Source organism: Pelodiscus sinensis, chromosome 20 (assembly GCF_052426305.1).
Source record: "Pelodiscus sinensis isolate ZL-2025 chromosome 20, ASM5242630v1, whole genome shotgun sequence".
NCBI classification, from domain to species: Eukaryota; Metazoa; Chordata; order Testudines; family Trionychidae; genus Pelodiscus; species Pelodiscus sinensis.
The window spans coordinates 16,806,318-16,830,037 of record NC_143071.1 but is presented as its reverse complement, the minus strand read 5'-3'; the positions used below and the strand labels follow the sequence as shown (position 1 = coordinate 16,830,037).

The 23,720-nt window shown below is 49.3% G+C and overlaps 1 protein-coding gene across 1 annotated transcript in view; it reads left to right on the top strand.

The window, feature by feature from the left end:
* ACSF2 (acyl-CoA synthetase family member 2) overlaps positions 1 to 23,720 on the top strand; it is a 73,999-nt gene that overhangs the window by 15,046 nt on the left and 35,233 nt on the right. Inside the window, exons 2-10 of the mRNA XM_075903754.2 lie at positions 6,165 to 6,360; positions 7,673 to 7,801; positions 9,782 to 9,835; positions 18,346 to 18,464; positions 18,919 to 19,081; positions 19,489 to 19,584; positions 20,490 to 20,638; positions 21,118 to 21,209; positions 23,264 to 23,340. Coding sequence (XP_075759869.2) covers positions 6,165 to 6,360; positions 7,673 to 7,801; positions 9,782 to 9,835; positions 18,346 to 18,464; positions 18,919 to 19,081; positions 19,489 to 19,584; positions 20,490 to 20,638; positions 21,118 to 21,209; positions 23,264 to 23,340 — 1,075 coding nt within the window. The remainder of the gene's footprint in view (positions 1 to 6,164; positions 6,361 to 7,672; positions 7,802 to 9,781; positions 9,836 to 18,345; positions 18,465 to 18,918; positions 19,082 to 19,488; positions 19,585 to 20,489; positions 20,639 to 21,117; positions 21,210 to 23,263; positions 23,341 to 23,720) is intronic.

Below are 23,720 nucleotides of genomic sequence, written 5' to 3'. Positions count from 1 at the left end.
ATAATAAAAGTTAATGCTCCTGTTTGCCTGTCTTTATCCCTTCCTATTTGCTCCCTTCTCTCTCACACTTCTTCACACCTGCCAAACTACCCTTATTGCAGCTGACATTTATACCCAGGACACGAGTAATACGAGCATAGTAGAGGCCAGAGGTTGCCCCTCAGTGTTTTAGGATAGAAGTGGGACAGAGCGAGGCGGTTTTATTTCCTCCAGAGGCAGGAGAACACTCCTGTTCCAGTAAAAGACAAATACTGGTCAGCATATTGCTTTTGCAATGCCCCACAATTTGAACGATGAAAATCTGAGCTCTGTCTGAAACAAAAAACAGGACCGAGTAGCACTTTAAAGACTAACAAGATGGTTTAATAGGTGATGAGCTTTAAACCATCTTGTTAGTCTTTAAAGTGCTACACCGTCCTGTTTTTTGTTTCAGCTGCACCAGACTAACATGGCTACATTTCTACCACTGAGCTCTGCCTGGTCTGTTTTCCTCCCTAAGAAGTCTCATTGAAGACATTGGTCTCTCTGTTTTAAAAGGAGCCTGTACATACAGTCCTAGAAGCAGATGGACCAAATGGCTATTTATTAAGCCCTTTCTCTCCTGAGCTGCAGAGTTGGCTCAAAGGGTCTGTTAGGGTTGCAGCTTGCTGGTGGCATTACAACCCTTTGATCAGGTACAGTGTTCTGGGTATTCTGGGGTGCTCTACACTGGGAGGGTTAAAATCATAAAAAGAATTTCTTCATTCACTGCTCTGGCTCTGTCGCCCGCCCACACTCCACGAGCTGTTTCCTCTCTTTCGGTATCACGTTCAAGCTCCCCATCCTCCCCTTCAGCATTCTCCACAGCCCCGCTACTGCTTAGGTTCTGGTTTCCTCCTCCATCCAGGCTTCCCATCCTAAACTCCTCCCAGCCCTCCTCTTCCCCTGCTTTCTAGTTCATGTTACCCATATGCTTGCAGCAGCATTGCTCTCTGCCTTTACAGCCAGCCTCTGGCTCTGCCTTCCCTCCTGAATCCTCCCTCTGGTGAGAAAACCAGCAGCTGCTGCTCTCCATTGTTACTGCCTAAAGACTATACGCTGTCACTCCTCTCCCTGGGCTTGTGCAGGTCTGTGGTGTTATACACACAGATCGTAATGTGAGATTGCCATTCTATTACAACTCTCCCTTCGTTTGATCTTCCCTTGGAAAGTTTTTAATTTGCCTCGTTAAAACGTTCCGCCCTTTTGAATCCTCTTGAGAAAGAGATGCTGTGTCTTTCTCTGGCTGTGTTTTAACCCTCTTTGCGTCTCTTGTATCTTTTTACCCCATGTCGTTAATCCAACATAAGGAATTCTCCTGCAAACTTCTGGGTTTTGTCCCAGAACTTCAAGGCAATTTCCACCTTTTTCATTTCCCAGGCTACTTAGTAGTGATTCAAAATCTCCCTGCTTCACGCAGTAAAAGACAGAGGCCAATAGCAGGCTGAAGAGCACGGCCATGTTTGAGAGAGGTCGTGTATCAAACAAAACATCTGCAGTGCAAAGAGCTGGTCCAGTGAGCTAGGACTAGCAGTTTACGGCCCGGTGGGAAACCACCAAGTGGAGTTCAAGCTCTAAGCAAGCCGAGTCAAGTACACTACAGCTGCAAGTGGCTCATCTCCTGGAGCTGTGATGGATTAAGTAAGGGAGGCTCGTTGCAGGGACATCCCTCCAAGACCTATTGCTACAGTTTCAGGAGAGTCCTCTTAATTTTTGGATGCTTCTGTCTATGTACTTGAAACCCCAAGGACCTGGATCTGAGTGCCTGTACCTCCCTGGAGCTGGAGTACTGTGTGCACACTGATGGATATACCCAGCCTAGTAATAACAGCTGTGAAAGCAGGGTCTTCCAAGCTGGCCTGGATATGTATTCAAGCAGCTAGCCCTTGCAGGTATTGTTCGAGCTAGCTAGGGCAGAACTAGCTTGGGGTCTATCTTTGCATGCTGCGGTCACACCTCTCATTGTGGTGGAGACATGTTCCAACTCTGAAAATGAGGCTCCGCGTGTGTAAAGATGGGCCACATAAAGCCCATCGTGATTGCTTTTGGCTGAAGGAGCTGCATTGATTGGCTCTATGGGAAACCGAGTACAGGATCTGGGGTTTTTATTAAAGGGAAGTTTGCTGTATTAGGGACCTAGCAAGCAAAGAGGAAATTGAGTGTAGAGTATTTGTCCATCTTAGACATATTTATAGTACCAATTGCTGTAATATCTAGGTATCTTTTAGTGACTAAGAAGGGCACTGCCTACCATGGTGTTTACTTGTAAGGGGATGAGGAGAAAGACCTTTCCACTCTAACTCCTCCTTATCCCTGTCCCCTCTGTTTCTGGAGGGTGGAAAGGATCGTTATTGCCTATCCAGAGTTCAGTGCCCGTTCAGCTGGGAGCAACGCATTAAACAAGCTCCTGCTGTTGTATCAGAGCAATAAAAGCTGGGACCCACCCAGATACCTGCACTCCTTGCGTATGCACAGTGCACAGCTGGCAGCTGGAACTCTTGTTCTGCGGTGACTGGGACAGATTGTAGGAACCCAGTGAGCCCACAGGTGCTCAGAAGAAGGGCAATAACTTGGCTTCTTGAGAGACAGCGGATGGAGCTTGCATGCCCTGACTGAGTCTGGGGAGTTTTCTGTTATGCTTTAGTCCAGGTTACTTTGTGTTAGTTTCTGGCAGTGTTGTCTTCAAGTCGTCATTGTCAAGTCCAAGTCGAGTCTCAAGTCACTACAGTTCAAGTCTCAAGTCGAGTCTCAAGTCTTAATTTAAAACATGTCAAGTCACTTTTGGACAAGCCACCAATATCGGCATTTTCAGACAATTTTTTCACCAAGCCGATTTAACAAAATTAGCAAGTCTCAAGTCGAGTCTCAAGTCACAAACAATGAACCCAAGTCAAGTCTCAAGTTGAGTCACCTAGGTGACTTAAGTCGGACTCGAGTTCAAGTCGTGGGACTCAAGTCAACAACTCTGGTTTCTGGCACTAAAGATTGAGTGAGAGCCTCAGCTGGTGTAAATCAATACAGCTCTGTAATTGAAATGGAATGACTCCTGTGGCTAATCTGTGTTATCTGTTGAGGAAGAACACTGGCACCTGTGCTATGTTGCAGATGTGTCAGCCTGCCACACCCATGTCTTGAGTTCAAATGACTGTGGAACTTAATCTCTCAGTTTGCTTAGAAGGGTTCAGTGTTTTCCATGCAAGACTGAAAACGTAACTCTGTTCTGATGCCACCTCTCCCTCTTCTTGCGTGTCCAGTTATCAGCATCCCTACTTGCTCTTTCCTTCTGCTCCCTCAGGCACTTCATTCTTTCAGGGGGAAATTGAAAGCAAGGATACTTGTTTGCCCCTTGGCAGATGAGGCTGATATTTGGGATGCTGAGCAGCCACCATCCCAGATTAAGTCAGGGGGTGAAGTGGGGATCAGCAGCTCTGAAAATCGGGCCCTAAGTGGCAAATGCCCAAGGAAGTGAGCTGAAGTCTGGTAGAAATAGTCATAGTAGAGAGGTTAGCGTCCTTCCTCCCTGCTGCCCAGTGTGATGCGTGGCAGGGTCAGCACATCACTCTATGATGCTCACATTCCAGGGATCTGGAAGCATGAGATAAATTTGCCATTGGGGTTTTCCACAGGTACCTGTACGGTAGGGATGGCTGAGGGGCCACATGGAGGAGTGTCCAGTGGTTAGGATGCCAGCCTTGGACTTGGGTTCAAATCTTGGCAACATCGTAGGCTTCCTATAAGTCCTTAGGCAAGTCACTTAGCCTCCCTGTGCCTCAGTTTCCCATCTGCAAAGTGGGAATCCAGTGTTACAAATCAGAGTGACTTCATTTGTATGCCCCCTCTATGGTCCACATCCAGGCACTCACACTTAGGCTTCAGGCTCTGTATCAACACCCTTCTTGGACACAGGCCTATGCCTCTCTACCCAGGGATTTTCCAGGCTGCATGGTCCCCTGCCTACTTGTGAATTCCCTAACTAGTCAGAGTGCCTCAGCAGGCCAGCTTTGCCTTCTTGGCAGCTATAAACAGCATTGCTGCCCACGGGTATAAGTTACCATGCAGCCTTTGCTAAGTAAACATGTTGACAGAAACATTGTACAGAAAACATGCCAAGCAGTGAAAGAACCAGAATAAGCCCAGCAGAGATCGCCTCAACAAGGGCTCTGCCAGGTGATCAGTCCTTCAGCCCCTTCCAGTGATCACAAGTTCGTAAGAGCTGTTGGCTCAGGACAAGCACCCCCAGGAATAGGTGAAGTCCTGCCCACCTATCCCAGGAAGGAGTAAGGCTTGCCTTGAGCAGAAGGTGCTGTCTGTTTGCTGGATCCAAACGCAGTCCCGGAGTCAGTTTAATCATAGGCTGTTGTTCCAAAAATCCTTTCTTTGTTCCTTGTTCTTTAGAGAATCCGGTTTGAGCCAGTGTAGGTGAGCCTCTCCAGGTGGTGGGACCTTTGGGAAGTGTTACAACCTGAGTCAATTTGCATAATCCCTGCCTCCCCAAACACATACTGTTGTTAGTTTCTCGAGGCATAACTTAGGTGACTTCATGGGCACTCCAGCCTTGGAGCACCCATGGTGGTGGGGGGGGAATTAGTGGGTGCTCAGCACCCACTGGTGCCAAGCTCCCCTCTCTGGTCCCCTCCTCCTAGCACTTCCTGCTTCTTTCTAGCTCCGCTGATCTACTCTTTACCCCTCCTTCCCTTCCAGCACCTCCTGCTGCCGCAAATCCAGTGTTCCGTGGCATTCAGAGCCCCCAGGAGGGGAGGGAAGGAGTGAGAATGTGGGTGCTTGTGGACAGAGATGGAAAGAGGCGGGGTAGGGGCAGTGGGTTGTGGTAGGGGATGTAGTGGGGGCAGGGCCTGGGACTGAATGCGGGGAGGGTCAAGCATCCTGTGGCTAGAGCAGAAGTCGGTGCCTGTGCCTGGAGGGGTGGTGGTCCAGTACACTCTCACAGTGATTCATAAATGTACTTCAATAAGGTTTTCCCAGGAAGTTGCCGTGTCTGTCACACACGGCACTTCCCTAGCTCACAAAGTGCTTGGGAGGACTCATACGTTAGAGTGTGAGGTTCTAGGAGGCTATGATAGGGTACGTCTACACTGTAACACTATTCTGAAATAACTTAGTCCGCGTCTACACAGCAGGCAGTTATTTCGAAATAGTGTCGAAATACTGTCAAGTTGGAGGACTTCTTACTCTGACTGCTGTAACCCTCATTAGATGAGGAATGAGGGAAGTCGGAGGAGGAGTGCTCTGTTTCAAAATAAGTGCTGTGTAGACGCTCCCTATTTCAAAATAAGCTATTTCGGAATAAGATACACAATTGACATAGTTCAATTTGCATAGCTTATTTCAAGTTAGGCTCTGCAGTGTAGATGTACCCATAATGAGGACTAGGTAAACCATAGACAGACACTTGTGCTGTGTCGGAGGCTTCTGGTAGCACTGTTGTGATATCTCCAAAATTACTAGAGTTGCCAGGTGTCCGGTATTGACCTGGACAGTCTGCTATTTTCGCCTCCTGTCTGGTAAAAAAAATCAGAAAATACCAGACACCTACAATGTCTGGTATTTTCTGATTTTTTTTTCCCTGCCAGGAGGCGAAAATACCAGATACCTGGCAACCCTACCACACTCAGCAACTGGGCCCAGCCACCCGACCCGGCCCCCGGACCACTCCTCAGCTCCCCTGAGCCTCCCCTCCTCCCCACTTACCTGGTTCTGCAAGGGAGCTCTCTTCCTGCACAGAGTAAGAAAACAAGGTGGCCGCCAGCAAAAAAAAAACCCAAAGGCTTTAAAGGGGCCATGCTGGTTTTTTTGTATTTTTTTTTCCCTCAACAACTTTGGTCTCCCCCCCTTTTTTTTTTCTCAACAGTGGGTTTCTTTTGGGGGGGAGGGTTCAGTATTTTTGGTTAAACCATCTGGCAACCCTAAAAATTGCTCTAGTGACTGGACTTCTGCCTGTTGGGATTCAAGCCCATGATCTCTGTGTCCTCTCTACATACGTTGTAGAGCAGCAAAGCCAATGTCAGTGTAAGATGGTTCCAAAAGAAGGAGGGACAATGGCTTAGGGAGTGCCATGTGGGTTGGGTATTGCAAGGAAGACCCGTTTGGTGACCCAGCTGTTGTTGATCCTGGTCTTTCTTTTACAGTGCCCTGCACATAGATTCACCCCCCACCACCCCGATCGCAACCAACAGCTACATCCGAGGGGTAACACACATTCCACTGCTCACCAAAACCATGGGGCAGTGCCTGGAGGAGACAGTCCATCGGTTTCCAGACCGCGAGGCCCTGGTGTTCTGTCAAGATGGGGTTCGAAAGACGTTTGCTCAATTCATGCAAGATGTGAGTGACCGATTTGTCTGGTAGAATCCAGTCCTTTAGCTCACCTTGAGAATTTGCAATCCAGCTGAATCACAGTATGAGTGGGTCAGTCAGCTGGAGAAATGAAAAAAAAAAAAACGTTTCCATCCCTGGATTGAAAGCAAGGTTGGGCTTATGTGGTTTGGGTTTGTATCCTGGCTTGGAATATGTAGGAAAGCTGCATGTTGGTTTATCATCTAATGTGTGTGGTAGGGGTAGGCACCTACCCCTTATCTTCAGGGACTGCTCTGTAAGGCCAGAGCAGAGGGTTCATGAAAATACATGTATTTTATTTGACATCAGGAAGGGGGGTTAGAGAGGGGTAAGTGGAAGGACGTGAGGGAGGGATGAGGCACAAGGCCCCAGTGGGACAGACCAGGGAGACTCTTAGTGCTCCTCAGGGTGGAAGCTTTCCCGCAGGCTCTCCTGGATACTGACAGCCCCCGGATGGCAGCCTGCAGACAGTGCAGTCAGGCTCGCAGCAACGCGTCCAAGAGAAACACCAGGGTGTGCAGGGGCAGCTCTAGCTCCATGTTGCAGAGTGCTGTGGTGTCCCGAGTGAGGGCAACCAGAGCACACAGAGACAAAATGCTTTTCTGTCCCTCATTGAGGCAGGCAAGCAAGCAGGGAAACCTGAGAACTGGCTGTCCAGGAGGGTCCCTTTAAGCACAGGCCTCAGATAGCCTCAGGCAGCAGCCACACAAAGTAACTTCTGATCTGATGCCCTGCCGGACCTGGTTCTGGCTGGCCTTAAATGCGATTCAGTGTCCACTCAGTGTGGACGCGCTATTTTGAAATAGCAAAATGCTATTTCAAAATGCATTTTGTGTGTAGACGCGTTATTTTGAAATAACTTATATTGAGTTAACTATTTAGAAATAAAATATTTTGAAATAATGCTGTAGTGCAGACATACCCAAAGGGTGCGTAGGCCTCGATTGCACAGGAATGAAATTCACCTTTGTAGGTTCAATATCCCAGATTCCCACCTGCACACATGGTCTGAGTTTGTGCCTGATAAGTATGGCTGTTCTGTTCTTTGTACCTCTGCTAGGAACCGTTGTTTATTAAATGAACAGCCCAGGGGAATAGAACTGACCCTGTGCTGAACAAACAGCCAAGCAAGAAGCTGCAAGACTGTGCTAGTGCAGGATAATGCTTGAGTTCAGTTTCCTCCCCTGGGCATGAAAATGATGCTCAGCTGCCTTCAGGTTAGCTTGGGAGAGATTAAAATGCCTTGATGTGCCCTGTGCAGGGACGTCTCTCCCTACCTGGCTTCATGTGTGTTTTGCAGGTGGACCAGGCAGCAGCTGGACTTCTGGCTATTGGCCTGAAGAAGGGCGACCGGCTGGGCATGTGGGGTCCCAACAAGTATGAATGGGCTCTCATGCAGTTTGCAACAGCTCAGGCAGGAATCATCCTGGTAAGGAGACTTGTCTGTCGGGGCATCTGAATTTTTTAAGGAGAAGGGGAGACAAAGGGGAAGCCTGGATATCTTGGAGACGTTGAATAATGTGCTGGTTGAGGGAACTAAAGGGAAGAATGTGAGCAGGTGTCATTCAACCATCATTCATCATCATTCTGAACCTCTGTTACCCAGGAAAAAAAAAAAGCAAAACACCAGACCAGTGAGAGGACAGTGGGAAACCAGCTTCCCTGAGACATAAATTATAACTGTTAGCGATGTGAGGGAATGGATAGGGAGGCTACATGTTTTTATATATAGACCCAGTGCCCTCAACCAACCAACCCTTAATTAAAATGCCCCTTTAATACTTTCTGCAGCACCTCTAGATGAAAATTCATCATAGAAAGTGTCCATTTAAAAATAAAGATACTAAAATGTCTAGTCCACCTTGAGAGTCAGTCATCACCCAATAGCATACCATCAGAGCTTTGACTTTTTTACATCATAAGACTTGCTGGGTGTCTTCCTGGAAGTTCTGTACAACATCACCCACTGCAATGACACTCAAAAGATATATTAGGCAGGGTAAATAGATGGGTTTAGCTTAGTGGGCTATCCAAAGTCTCAATCTAATAACTCAGCGTTGGTAGTAAAAACTGCTTCTCTGGTGAGCTAGGTGCAGTAATGAAGTTTTCAGTCTTTGTGTTATCCAGAAAGGATTCAGCGTGTCCCTAGAAATGTGGATTTCTGTTGCGTAATGGGTTAAGCATGGGCATGGGAATCAGAGAGCTTGGACTCTATTTTAAGCTTTGCTATTGGCTTGTGGTTTGACCATTTAACTTCTATGCCTTGGTTTTCCCTAGTTGTAAAAATGGGGATAAAAGGGCATCTCTGGAAAACATGAAATCTGGATTATTATCCTAATCCTCATTATTTTATAGAAGGAAGAAACTGCAAATGTGTTTTCATTAAGAAAAAAGAAGGAGTCCTGTAGCACCTTTAAGACTAACAGATTTATTACCATCTGACAAAGGGTATGACTACACTTTCCATCTGACACAGGGTATGTCTACATTTAAATATCCCGTGCTTCATTAGCATGATCTCACCAGCACATTACTCCGAATGCCAGCTGTTCTGCAAGTGAAGGTGCGCGTCGGGATGCGTTAGTTAGAACCAAACCCCTTGGTTCGAACTAACGTTACTCCTCATTTTTTGAGGAGTACTCCATTTTTTGAGGAGTAACGTTAGTTCGAACCAAGGGGTTTGGTTCGAATTAACACGTCCCAATGCTCACTTTCACTTTCGGAACAGCTGGCATTCAGAGTAACACGCAGGCGAGATCATGCTAATGAAGCGTGGGATATTTAAATCCCTGCTTCATTAGCAATTTCCAATGCCTGCATTTGCATCCCTAGTTCGAACTAGGGTGCAAGTGTAGACATACCGAAAGTGGTTTTGACCCACAAAAGCTTATGCCCAAATACATCTGTTAGTCTTCAAGGTGCCTCAGGATTCCTCATTGTTTTTGCAGATAGAGACTAACATGGTGACCCCTCTGAGACTTTCTCTTAGGCTGTGTCTAGACTACATCGCTCTTTCAAAAAAGCACTATTTCGAAATTGAAACCACAGTCTAGTCATGGTTCTTTCGAAAACGGCAGGCTTTTTTGAGAGCTCCTGTACTCCTCAAAAAATGAGGTTTGCAGGATCTTTCAAAAAAGGCTTCTATTTTTAAAAGAACCACGTCTAGACTGCAGTTTCAATTTCAAAATAGTGCTTTTTCAAAAGAGCGCCATTACGCGATTATGCAAATGAAGCGTGGGATATTTAAATCTCGGCTTCATTTGTACTTTCGAAGTGCCTAATTTACATCTCTCTTCCGACAGAGGGATGTAGTCTAGATGTAGCCTTAGAGGAAGCAGTTAGAAGATGAAGTCTTTGAGGGTTCTTCAGAGCCTTGATTAATTCTCCTGTCTCTCTCTCCCCATTCTAGGTGTCTGTGAACCCTGCCTATCAGGCCCAGGAGCTGGAGTTTGTGATCAAGAAGGTAGTGTGAGCCACGCAGAGCTGGTACCACTTGATTCTGCCCACGAACACTTTGAAACATAGAGATGTTAAAGGCAGAGGGTAGCCATGGGAACTGCACTGGCAAAAGAACTTCTGATCCGAGCACTTGGGAAATTCAGGCAGTAGCAAAACATCTTTCAGGGGCAGCCTGTGTCTGTGGTTGTGTGGCCACATATGCAGACCCCATGGTGCAGCAACTGGTCTTATGGAGTGTGAATGCCTGAAGTGAATTGGTAAAAAGTCTCAGAGGAGTAGCAGTGTTAGTCTGTAACTTTAAAAACAAGTAGTCCTGTGGCATCTTAGAGATTAGCAAAAAATTTAGATTGTATCATGAGCTTTCATTGGCACAACCCACTTCTTCAGATGAATGGAGTTAAGGGGTCCAGGTTGCAAAATAAATAGCAGTGAAAGAGAGGGGATGGGAGGGAAAAAGAGGAGAAAAATTGTCAATTAGAGTGTCCATGCTAAATGAAGCTGATAGTGTGGGTTCTAAGTACTCTTAAGTATCCCATGCTTGGTTTTTTATGTCATTAGGATGTGGAATGTACTGGGTAATCTAGTTAAGGTCTTTGTTTAAACCTCTATTGAAGGTGTCAAACTTGTAAATGAAATTAAGTTCTGCAGCTTTCCTTTCAAACTGGTTTTTGAAATTGGCTTGTAATAATAATATGGAAACTTTGAGATCCATTAATGAGTTCCTGGGCAAATTAAAATGCTCCCCAACAGGCTTTTGTTTGTTTCCTTTTTGAATTTCTGTCCATTAATCCTTTGTCATAGATACTGTCCAGTTTGGCCAATATACATGGCAGAGGGGCATTGTTGGCACTTGATGGCATAGATCACATTGGTGGATGTGCAGTTATATGAGCCTCTTATATGGTAGTTTATTTGGTTAGGTCGTGTGATGATGTCGCTAGTATAGATGTGTGGACAGAGTTGGCACCAGAGTTGGGGTTTGTCTACACTACCCTCCTAATTCGAAATAGGAGGGTAATGTAGGCATACCGCAATTGCAAATGAAGCCTGGGATTTGAATTTCCCGGGCTTCATTTGCATAAGCGGGGCTCCGCCATTTTTAAATCCCCGCTCGTTCGAACCCCGTGCCGCGCGGCTACACGGGGCACGAACTAGGTAGTTCGAACTACCTAGTTCGTGCCCCGTGTAGCCGCGCGGCACGGGGTTCGAACGAGCGGGGATTTAAAAATGGCGGAGCCCCGCTTATGCAAATGAAGCCCGGGAAATTCAAATCCCGGGCTTCATTTGCAATTGCGGTATGCCTACATTACCCTCCTATTTCGAATTAGGAGGGTAGTGTAGACATACCCTTGATTGCAGAAGTGGGTTCCTGGATGAGTATGATGGAGGTGTGCTGTGTTTTTGCTGGAAAGAATTTGTTTGAGGTTAGGAGGTTGTCTGTAGGAGAGGATTGGCCTGTCCCCTAAGGCCTGTGAGAGTGAGGGGTTGTTTTCCAGGATAGGTGTTGTAGATGGTTGATAATGAGTTGGAGGGGTTTAAATTGGGGGGGCTGTAGGTGATGACAAGTGGTTTTTCTCAGGGCTTGACAAACGGCAGTGAAACTTACTTGCCAGCCCCACACTGCGCATATGCAAGACCCGCATTGCGCATGTGCATGCTGCCGGTGAACGGGGCAACCGGCTGAAATCTACTCGCCACGGGCGAGTAGATTCAGTGATTTGTCGAGCCCTGGGTGTTCTGTTGTTTTCTTTGTTGGGCCTGTCTTGAATAAGCTGATGTCTGGGTACTCGTCTGGTTCTGTCAATCTGGGTATGTCTACACTACAGCACTAATTCGAACTAACTTAATTCGAACTAGTGCATCTAGACCTAAAAACTAGTTCGAATTAGCACCCTGAACCGAGGTTAAGGCTGGCCGGAAGCAGTGCCGGCAGGGCATCAGATTAGGATTTAGAGCGTGGAGCTGCTGTCTCAGGCTAGCCGAGGGCTGTGCTTAAAGGGACCCGACCCCCACCCCGGACAGACAGTTCTCAGGGGTTCCCCGCTCACTTGTCGAACTCGATGGAGGACAGCAAAGCAGTCCTGGCTTGGAGTGCCCTGAGTGCCCACACTTGGCACATCACAGCACTCGGCCATCAGCCCGGCTGCACTTGCCGCAGGCTGCCATCCGGGGGGGGTCAGTCGGGGGGCTGCAGGAGAGCTTCCACCCCAAGGAGCCCGCAGAGCCACCCCAGTCCTCCCCATTGGGGGCTCGTACCCCATTCCTCCCTCACCTCCTTCCACTTACCCCTCCCTAGCCCCCCTTCCTGATGTACAAAATAAAGGACACGTGTGTTCAAAAATAGAAACTCTCTTTATTGAACAAAACTCGGGGAGACTGGGAAAAGGAGGTGGGAGAGGGGAAGAGAGAGGGTGGGAGCGGGGAGGGCAACTAAAATGATCAGGGGTTTGGAACAGGTCCCATATGAAGAGGGGCTAAAGAGACTGGGACTTTTCAGCTTAGAAAAGAGGAGACTGAGGGGGGATATGATAGAGATCTATAAAAGCATGAGTGGTGTGGAGAGGGTGCATAAAGAAAAGTTCTTCATTAGTTCCCATAATAGAAGGACTAGAGGACACCAAATGAAATGAATGGGTAGCAGGCTTCAACTAATAAAAGAAAGTTCTTCTTCACAAAGCAAATAGTCAACCTGTGGAACTCCTTGCTGCAGGAGGCTGTGAAGGCTAGAACTAGAACAGAGTTTAAAGAGAATTTAGATAAATTAATGGAGGCTGGGTCCATGGAGTGGTATTATCCAGGGAGTAGGAATGGTGTCCCTGGCCTCTGTTTGTGGAAGGCTGGAGATGGATGGCATGAGACAAATGGCTTGGTCATTGTTTCGGTCCATCCCCTTCAGGGTCCCTAGTGTTGGCCGCTGTCAGCAGACAGGCTACTGGGCTAGATGGACCTTTGGTCTGACCCAGTACGGCCATTCTAAGCTCAGGGCTCAGGGTCGGGGGTCTCACTGGACCACCCTGATTTTCATGCAAACCTGCTCCTGGGTGGCCAAGCTGGCAGCTATCCTGCCCTAGCCGGCCACTTTTCTGTGCCTAGTGCGGAGGTCGTGGATGAGGTCCACGATGTCCGCACTAGACCAGGTGGGCACCCGCCTCTTGCGGACCTGGGCAGGCTCCCGGGAGCTGCCAGCCTGGTCCCGGGAAGAGGCGGAGGGCTGGATGGCAGCGGGTGGCTGGCTCGAGCCGTGCCAGGTGCAGGGTCTGCTGGCTGGGTGCTGGCAGGCTTGCACCTGGCACGGGCACCGTAGCCAGCCCGTGCCCCTTTAAGGGCTCCGGGGCCGGGAGGGGGGCAGAAGAGTTTCCCTGGTGGTGCCCAGAGTGGCCACCAGGGAAAGCTGGGGAGGGCTAGCCTCCCACTAGTTCGAATTAAGTGGCTACACAGCCCTTAATTCGAACTACTTAATTCGAACTAGGCGTTAGTCCTCGTGGAATGAGGTTTCCTAGTTCGAATTAAGCGCTCTGCTAGTTCGAATTAAGTTCGAACTAGCGGTTTGCTAGTGTAGCGCCTATCAAAGTTAATTCGAACTAACATCTGTTAGTTCGAATTAACTTTGTAGTGTAGACATACCCTCTGTTTTTTCACTTCTCCAGGTGGCTATTTTAGTTTTAAGAATGCTTGGTATACATCCGGTAAGTGTTTGTCTCTGTTTGTGGGATTGGAGCAAATCCAGTTGTATCTTAAGGCCTGGCTGTAGACAATTGATTGGGAAATGCGTCTTGGATGGAAACTAGAGGCATGTAGGTAAGTGTAACGGTCGGTAGGTTTCCGGTATAAGGTGCTGGAAATGTGGTCGTCATTTAAATGTACTGTAGTGTTAAGGAAGTGGATCACTAAGGTTGATGGTGGGGTGGATATGTAGATTCATGAACTTTGAAGTGGGTTTTAGTTTTTGAGGTGTCATAGGATTACCAGTTGTTTTTAGAACTGAATTGTTATTCTTTGTAGATACCCTCTCCCCTGTTCCACAGAGACTCCTGCATCCCTTCCCCTCTGCCTCCAGCAATCAGATTCTAGACTGGGGCTGAAGAAACCACATGGATGCCAAGGGTCCAGCAATAGGGTTGGTTCTACTCACCTTGGACAGCAGAATATTGGGAGTGACAGACCCATTCGGAAGCTGTGTGCCGGGGGACTGCAGGCTGACAGGGCATCGTCCCTTTGAGAGTCAGTTCTAATTCAGCCACTGCTTGGGAGCTAGTCCCTGTCTTCACTGGGCTCCTGGCAGTGTGAAAACACAAAGCTGATCCCCTGACTCTGCCCGGGTATGTCTACACTAACCCCCTAGTTCGAACTAGGGGGGGTAATGTAGTCATACAGAGTTGCAAATGAAGCCCGGGATTTGAATTTCCTGGGCTTCATTTGCATAAAGCCGGCCGGCACCATTTTTAAATGCCGGCTAGTTCTGACCCCGTGCCGCGCAGCTACACGCGGCACAGACTAGCTAGTTTGGATTAGGCTTCCTTTGGTCTGAGGTGTACAGCTCAGGTGGAACGAGGTGTACAGCTAGTACGGATTAGGAAGCCTAATCCGAACTAGCTAGTCCGTGCCGCGTGTAGCAGCGCGGCACGGGGTCCGAACTAGCCGGCATTTAAAAATGGCGCCGGCCGGCTTTATGCAAATGAAGCCCGGGAAATTCAAATCCCGGGCTTCATTTGCAACTCCGTATGACTACACTAGGCCCCCAGCAATAACTGCCGGAGCCCAGCCTGCTGTGAAATCCCTGGGGAAGTTACCTTGTTTGAGCCTTGCTGGGCTGTTAGTTCTGTGTGTACAGGGGCAGTAGTTAGGTCTGGCAGAATCATAGGGTGAAATCCTGGCTCCATTGAGGACAATGGCAGAAATCCTGTTGACCAGCATTTAACCTCTTGAAACCAGAGAGAAAAACTCTCTGGAGGTGCCAGCCACCTGCCCCAGTGCAGGTTTGCTCCCAGCTGTATATTTGCCAGTGCTCTGCTCAGTCTGGCGTGGCTCTTGAACGTTTGGCCCTGTGTTCTGTTCCCACACGACACGTACTGCTAATGTTTCAAGCCCCCACATGCCTGCCTCGGTTTCAGACCTGCATGGGACGTTTCCTCAGCGCTATGTGATACCATGCAGGGTACCGATTAGTGGCTAAAACGTTCTAGTTTCTAATCCCTAATAATGAGGGATTAAAGCTATTGACTATTTCATGAATAAAGTTAATCCTTCCTGGATTAAGGGGCCACCTGCACTATAGTTTTAACTTGTTCAGTTTGGGTGTCTCTAAAGCCAAGTACAAAATGCCAGTCTGGATTTTCCCAGCCCAGCTCCTGTGCTAGCAGGAAATTGAAATGGATAATTTGCCACAGCACCAGGCGAGCGTTCTCCTGCCTCAGTTCCCTGGAACGTCAGCTCCTGGGTTAGTTTGGTCACTCAAGTTGTCATCCCCTTAAATCTAGTGTGTTAAGTTCACCAGCAGGGCTTCCCCTTTTTGGAGACTGACAGAACTTCATAGCAAGCTGCTTTCTGTTCCGGCCCCATTTCCTTAGTGCTGGCCCTGCTCAGAGGGGTGGGAACAGATGGCTGCATTTAGAGAGAAGTGAAAGGTGGTCTCTAGAACTTGGATCCTGGGGGTGTCTGCTAGCTCTGAGCATTGGCATGAGAGGGCTTTCCTAGCGCCACAGAAGCATTGGTTTGTATTGTTCTTAGACACTGCTGGGATTGTTTATGCTTCCCATTCTGAGGAGCTCTGTAGGGATAATACCCTTTTCTCCTCTGGGACTTGGCTTTTAGTTTTATCTTGGTCTCCCTGGGTCAGATTCTTCTCTCATTTACTCTGGTGTAAATTCAGAGTGACTCCATTAAGATCCGTGGAATCTGTCTGGATTTATAAAGGGCTGGATGGGAGTAGGACATGTCCACTTGATTTCAGTGGGAGTTGCTTGTGGCAGGGGAACTGGTTCCCTTGTATTCTTTGTAGCTTTGACATTAAGGCTGTCTGCCTGTCTTCATCTCCTGCCAGTGCCTTATCTGGCCTTAGACTGCCGTTGTTTATCAGTGGAAATCTACAAAACAAAAACTCTTCCCCCCCTGGACTTGGCCTATAGAAAGAAATTCACAACAGAGCCCATCAGCAGCCTCATCCATTTCCTGCCACTGCTGAATAATTCCCTCCAGCACTAATAAATAGTTAGGTTTGCAGCCTGCTCTCCTCTTCATTCATTTCCCTACACCAGATTTCCAGGGCTTTGTGAATACAAATGGATCATGGTTTTCCAGGGCAAGCCCGTTACAGAGGATCTTCTACTAACCATTGTTGTGGCTGTTAGAAACCCCAAACTTCCTTGTACCCTAACCCTGACCCTCCTGCAGCATCTCATCTCCTCAGTGTGTCTGTAAAGATAGCTTTGGGGGTTCCAGATTAATATTGTGCCTTGAACTGTCTAACCCTGACAAATGGTGTCTGTGGAGTTAAAGGCTACATCTACACAGCAAACTAGACACCCAGGACAGGCCCATGCCTGCCAGCTCAGGTCTGAGCCGGGGGGAAGTTTCATTGCTTTGTATACTTCCAGGCTCAGGCCTGTACTCTAGGACCCTATGGAGAGGGCCCCAAAACTCAGGCAGTTTGCTTAACCCCTGGACTGGAATTGCTGGCAATGGCATGAGCTAGCTGCAGGTTTCTCTTTGCTCTGAAAACATGCCCTAAGTTATAAAGCTCCAAACTTCCTTGTACCGATGAGGACCCCGATGGATTCAGCATCACCTGTCTGAAAGTGAAAGCCCTTGTTGCTCTGTCCCGTTGCAAATCACGGAGTACATGCAAATCATTCCTTGCTTAAAGCGGGCATGGCGCGGCCTCTTCCTGATGTGGTGAGGTCGGGGTGATGACAGATGGCATTCGTCCTGCTTTCATGCTTATCAGAAAAGGAACCCCATGGTTTCAGCACAAGGCCAAGGGAGGGCCAGGAAGCAACAGAAACCCACAGCTGCACATGCAAATCAATGTGTGACTGCAGCCCAGCTGCATTCTCCTGGCTACATCCGCTGCGCCCTGCTGTGGCAATGGGGCTGTAGAGCGTTGAGCCTCCTCCTCTCACACATACATCCGGGCCAATCCGGAGCAGCCCCGCTGTAGCCAACGGGGCTACATGGGAGTAAAAGCAGTGGGAGTGAGAGGGGAATCAGGCCCCAGCTGGGGAAGCAGCACCATTTTTAACCCCTATCAACTCAATACTAAAACCGGATATAAACTGGCTTTCAGTCTTTTATGTGCTCCCGCACTGGCAGTGACCCTTCCAGGAAGGCTGCTCATGCCAGCAGGAGCTTCAGAAATGGCATCTGAAATGGAACCAACAATTTACACATTCTGGGCCAAATTCAAGCCTGCTGTAAGAAGGTGTGGCCTTGCTGGAGTCCGTGAAGTTGCACCTGCCTGCACCAGGGAGGTTTGCTCAGAGAAGTGTGAGAATGCTGAACACTAACCCTAATGCTGCAGGCAAATGTGAGCCTGGCAGCTCGGTTCCCCGTTCTGCTGGGAAATGGGGTTGCTTGTGGGGCGAGCTAGGCATAAGGCGGGTTGGGCTCCTTAAAACGCTCCTAGAATGGTGGAAGGGCTGTCCTTGTCCCCAGCCTCAGCTGTAATGTTGTGCTATGGGAAAAGCCAAATGAACTCCTCTCCAGTGAGTTTCTAAGTTGTCTTACAACAGGAGTGGGCAATAATTTGTGTTGGGGGGGCCACTTCAAAAATGTTTTAAGTAGCCCTGGGTCACCCCAGAAGGGGCGTGGCCTAAACAAGAAGGGGTGGGGCGACCCCATCCCCAGACCATGATTAGTCTGGGGGTGGGGGAGCTCCTATGCCCCCCTTCCCACTAGGCACCCATACCCTGGAAGAGGCTTGGCACACTCCCCCACCCCTAGGCCAATCAGGGTCTGGGGGCAGGGAAGCGCGGGAAGCCTCCTCCCGCCCTGCGAGGAGCATGTGGCTCTTTGAAGTGCCGTGGGCTCCTTGCAGGGCTGGGGCAGGGCAAAGGAAGCTTCACGCTGCTCCCCCGCCCCTGGCCAGTTAGAGCTTGCAGGGCAGGGGCAGAGCGGAGAAGGCTTCCGGCGTTCCCCCACCTCCAGGCCCTAATTGCCCTGGAGGTGGGGGAGCAGCAGGGCCTTCACAGGCCGGATCCATCCGCTTGGTGGGCCAGATCCGACCTGCAGAGGCCCTTTTGCCCACCCTTGTCTTACAGGATGGTTCCTTGTAGGATGGAGCTAATGTGGTTTGAAAGCTGGGTCTTTGTAACGTACTCATAACTGAACAAGTCCTGGGAATAGGCCCCCCTCCAATGTAGTGTTAAGGTTTAACTCCTGCCTTTTGGTTTCTCGGGGCTGTGCAGTTTGCCATCAGCAGTGAGTGCAAGTGCCACGCTGTTGGATTTCCAGGGACTGTTCCTTACTCCCTGGGCGGTGAGTGTTACCCCATCCTGACTTTCCTCTCTCCCCATGCAGGTTGGCTGTAAGGCCCTGGTGTTCCCCACTCAGTTTAAAACACAGAGATATTATGAGATCCTGAAGCAAGTTTGTCCTGAGCTAGAGAAATCCAGTCCAGGGGGAATAAAGAGCAAAAGGTGAGTAAGAAACACCAAAGAGCCTCTTGCTGTCCCCCAGGACTATGTCCTGCACCGAAGCCTCACACTTTCAGGGTGAAGAACCTACTTCTGAACCTGGAGGATAATCCCAGAGGAAAGAAGGTTCCCCACAAATATCCCTGTCTCTAGGCTTTTATACCCTATTCTACTCCTCACCATGGTATATGACTCCAGGATCACTGGCTCAGAACATCTAGGACCTGCTCTCTGCCCCAGTTAGGAATCAGCTATTATCCTTCCCCAGCCAGCAGAGAAGACTTCACCCAGACCAAGATGGGCTGTGTCCATGTGCCCTGTATTACCACAGCTCCTCCCATGTAACCTGCCTTCCAAAGAAGAGTCCTTCCAGGAGTTAACCCCGAGCAGCACACAAGCACCAAGTCAGTCTTTCCTCCTGACTCTGTGTTCCTGACTGCATTTGTCTTTGTCTCAGGCTGCCAGACCTATCAATTGTAATCACCTTGGACTCCAAGCTGCCTGGCACGTTCCAGATGAGCGAGGTGCTGCAGGCTGGGGACAGCAGCCATATGAAGCAGTTACGAGAAGTCCAGCGGACTCTGTCCTGTGACGAGCCCATCAACATCCAGTTCACTTCCGTAGGTACCGCACGCTGCTCTGCCCTGCAGAGACCCCAATGCACTGGCTAAGCAGGCTGCCCCCTCTGACACTTGGTCACTCGAATACTGTTCCATCGTCCCTCGCCCTTTCCGAATAGGATCTAGGAAGTCATCCTGGATTTTCCCCTTTCTCCTCCATTCTTGTGACTGCGAGGTGTGGGCTGTGTGCCTTTGAGCTCCGACCCCAGCTACAGTTGGGCTGGCTCATACCATTTGTGGTGCTGTCGGATCAGAGGCTACTTTGTCTGGAGGGGGAAATACAGGATAAGACCAAAACAGAAATCTGTGGAGTAGGCAGGGGAGGGATCAGCAGTGCGAATCTGTGCACCTCCCCCTCTGAAAGGACGGTCACATCAGAGGATCTCAAAATGCTCTTTGTCTTTCAGGGCACGACTGGGAGTCCCAAAGGGGCCACTCTCTCTCATAGAAACGTGGTGAATAATGCCAATCTGATTGGGTTGAGGATGAGACTCGATCAGCGGGTGAGTCTCCTCCTTTGGCCGGGGATGGGCTGCGTTCTGGCCATAGTGGGACTGAGCATGTGGAGCAGGCGGGTGATTCCCCAGCAAGACATAGTGAACCCCTCCAAGTTGAGGGTGAAGGCCAGTGTTCTCTGTAAGATGCGTGACTGCTGAGGAGAAATTCAGATGCCGCCCAGCTGATTAGCAGAGTGCCCACAGCAATGTTTTGTTTCTGATGGTGGTGCACATCCACACATTCCTCAGTACACATAAAATTATTCTGCACATGGATGGAAAAGATTAGAGCAGTGTTTTCCAAAGGGTGTTCTACGGAACCCCGGGGTTCCACAAAGTGAAAATAAGGGTTCCACGAGAAAATTCCATTGCAATCACATTTTATGATTTTTTTAAAAAAAATTCATATTATGTGATTTTTTAAAAATATGTACAATTAAACTAAATTTTGATTTCATGACCTTGTTTAGCATTTGTTTATTATTATCCTTACTTATTTGTGGTCTACTTTTTCAGCTCCATATATAAGACTGTTATTGGGGGTTCTGCAAAATTCTTTCGAGTTTAAAAGGGTTCCGTGGCCAAATAAAATTGGGAAACACTGGATTAGAGGGAAGACGGGCAAGGAGCGCCGAGAGCACTGCTAGTGAGGAGCCCTAAGGAGAAGTGCCATGCTGCATGGTGCCAGCAGAGGGCAATCCCACAAGTCTGGATTGAGATCCAATGACAATTCAGGCTGTTCCTTCCTCCTTCTATCCAGCTCCCGTACCCCATATTCGCACCTTCTGTGGATGTAAGTGGCGCAGGGACAACCCTGTGCCGAGGCCCATGTGCTCCAGGCATCAGAATGGCTCAGACATGGACCAGATGGTCTATATCCTCCCTGCTGTCTTTGTTTGGCTTGATTCTAGGAGTCCCGTTCTGCCCTCCCTGTGCCCCTCTACCACTGCCTGGGCTCGGTTGGAGGCTGTATGGTGATGGCTCTGCATGGCACCTCTGCTGTCTTCTCCTCCTCGAGCTTTGAGGGGAAAGCTGCGCTGGAGTCAGTGGCTCAAGAAAAGTGAGAATCAGGGGCCTTTATTGTCACCTGGTGTGGGAGGGGTTACTTGCCTCAACTTTGCTGGCCACCGGCTCCAGCCCCCGGCTTCTGGCCTCCCCACAGCAGTAGAGGCATAGCCTCTCATTTGTCTGAGTCCTGCCCCCGCCATGCTCACTGAAATGCCTCACTGCCCACCCCAAGGTACCCTGGTCCCTGCTGGCTCTTGGCTGCAAGGCCTGGCCTCTCCTTGTTTGGGTTAGTGACAGGTGTGTGTCTGCACATAATCCCCTTCTCCCTCCACCCCAGCAATGGCTACATTGCCATGGTCCTCTCCGGGCATCTGTAAAGCACAGGTGCCGCTGTTTAATAAATCCATTATTCCCAGGCCGGTCCTGCTGGCTCAAAGGCCTGATCCAGGAGCAGTGGGGAGCAGGGTGCATCATCCTTACTTCAGCCGGCTCTAATTAGAATCTTTGTTTCTTCTCTCCCGGCCCCTGAAGATGCTCACTTTTACTCGGCACTCCAACCATGTTCATAGACATGCTCGCCCAGCCTGACTTTGACAGCTATGACCTCTCGTCTCTCCGGGGAGGTAAGTACTGCAGAACACAGGGTTACTGGCTTCTGCTGGTTCTCCTGGGGGAAGCCAGCTGGACAGGCAGACTGGGTGAGGCTGTGCAAGCAAGTCACTAGTGAGGAGGAAAGACATGTGTTGCATGCTCTTTCCATCGTCTTGATAATCTGTAGTTCGTGATTTTCATACTTTTAGTACCCTTCCCCTCTCTGGTGCAATGGCCTGCTGACTTGAAGCTTTAGGGGGAGTTACCCAGCTGTTGTCTCTGATGGAAATAGAGAAGGGATAGGGATGCGGAAAGAATTGTACTTGATGGACTTCCATACCTCCATCCACCAACAAGTGGCAGCAAACACCTGGTGTACTTACTCTCTTTGTACATTCCCCAGGGTGACAACAGGCAATGCTGCAATGGGTAGTGAATTTCCTACATGTAATTTGTCTTGTTTGTTTGGAATTACTTATTCCCCATGTTTTCAGGTAGCTAATGTGCAGGTCATTAGTATTGGAGCTTTCCTGCCTCTCCCAAAGCATCAAAGAGTCATGTAGCATTTGTTAAACTCAGAGAATACAGTGATGGGTGAATTAGAAGAACGTGGGTAGAGCAGCTGAAACTCCCTGGGACCGTGGGCTGAAACTCCCTTGTTATCTGAGGAAGAGGCCTGGTCCTTCCTCAGAAAATTGACTTTGTCTCATCTTGTGCAGTGTGGGTCTGTAATGAAGGTTGTGGTCTAGCCTTTACTCTCCCACTATAGAAACAGGTTCTACTGACCTAGCCTCTGCCTCCATAGAGGTGGTTCCTCCAGGTCAGGATGGAGACACATTGACAGGTGCGGGGTCGCATGGAAATGCTAACCCTGGTGCACTGGTGTCTTTGTTCCTTAGGTAAACAAGAACATAAGAATGGCTGTACTGGGTCAGAACAAAGGCCCATCCAGCCCAGTGTCCTGTCATCTGTTAGTGGCCAATACCAGGTGCCCCAGAGGGAATGAACAGAAGAGAGAATCACCACGTGATCCCTCTCCTGTCACCCATTCCCAGCTTCTGACAAACAGACTAGGGATACCATCCCTGCCCATCATGGCTAATAGCCATTGATGGACCTATCCTCCATGGATTTATCTAGCTCTTTATCGAACCCTGCTAAAGTCCTGTCCCTCACAACATCCTCTAGCAAGGAGTTCCACAGGCTGAATATGCATCGTGTGAAGAAATATTTTCCTTTGTTTTAAACCTCCTGCCTATTAATTTCATTTGGTAACCCCTGTTTTTTGTGTTATGGGAACAAGTAAATGAATGTTGGACCTCCCTGGTCCAGCACCCTTGGGTCTTAACCAGTCCTGGATGAGGGATTTTGCTGGACTAGAGGAAGTCATTTCTGACTCCCACCCCCGCCACCTTCCCTCCATAGCCCTGGCCTGGCCCAGCTGCCAGCCTCCCAGCTAGCTCCTTACCCCTGCCACCTCCCCTACCTGCCAGCCCCACCAGGCTTCCTGGCCCCACCAGGAAGCCATGCTGCTCATGCTGAGCTCCTGATCCCACAGGAAATCTGCGCTGGACTCCTGTCTCCACAGGGCAGCCCCTCTGCTGGCAGCCTACTGCCCTGCCAGTCCTCAGGGCTCCCAGCAGCCAGCCCTCTACTGGGACATGCTGGTCCTGGAACATCCATGGTCCGGAGGTTGCCAGAAATGAGAGTCCGTTTAGAGAGGTGCAACCTGTAACTTTTCCTCGTTTACATTCTTCATGCCAGTCCTGATATTATAGGCCACTGATTAATTTTTTTGCCAGGCTTCAGCCTGGAGTGAATTTGGAGAATTAACTCTCTTAACAAGCAAACAAGGCCAAACCTCCCACGCAGGCAGGAGAATGTGCAGCTGTTGTTGCCATGCTGGAGCTCTAGATCTAGAATAATTAGTAACAGAAGCCATGGAAATGGTGAAGCATGTAGACAGGACCTACTGTGCACCACGGGCCTGTCAGCCTTTCGATCTAACTGTACCGATGACCCTTTTGGTGGGATTTCCTGGGGAAAAAGAGTCTCCAATGCAGTTCTCTTGCCTTCTCTCTTTCAGGGGTCATTGCAGGGTCCCCTGTTCCCCCTGAGATTATGAAGAAGATTATGCTCAAGATGAAAATGCAGGAAATGGTGGTGAGTCACTCTCCATGCTTGGGCCTGGGGTGCTTGCCTACCCAGTGGGACCAAGGAATCTGAGCACGTGTGACTTGTGTACAGGGTGATGCAAAGGCAGGCTCTCTGAATGACTCTGTCCATGTGTGATGGGCTGCAGCGACCTCATGTGCCTTCCAGTCTTTCAAGAAGGTACAGAGCAGGGATGTGAGCAGGTAACTAGTTACCCAGTAAGCATGACCTGGTGATACTTACTGGGTAATGGTTAACTGCTGCCCAGAAGCAGCCCTGACAAGCCCCTGTGCAGGGCCAGGAGCCTGCAGCCTCGGGCAGGGGGGAGCAGGAGCCCCTCAATCTGGAGGCTGCTCCAGCTGGGCTGGAGTGGTCCCCTTCCTGGAATC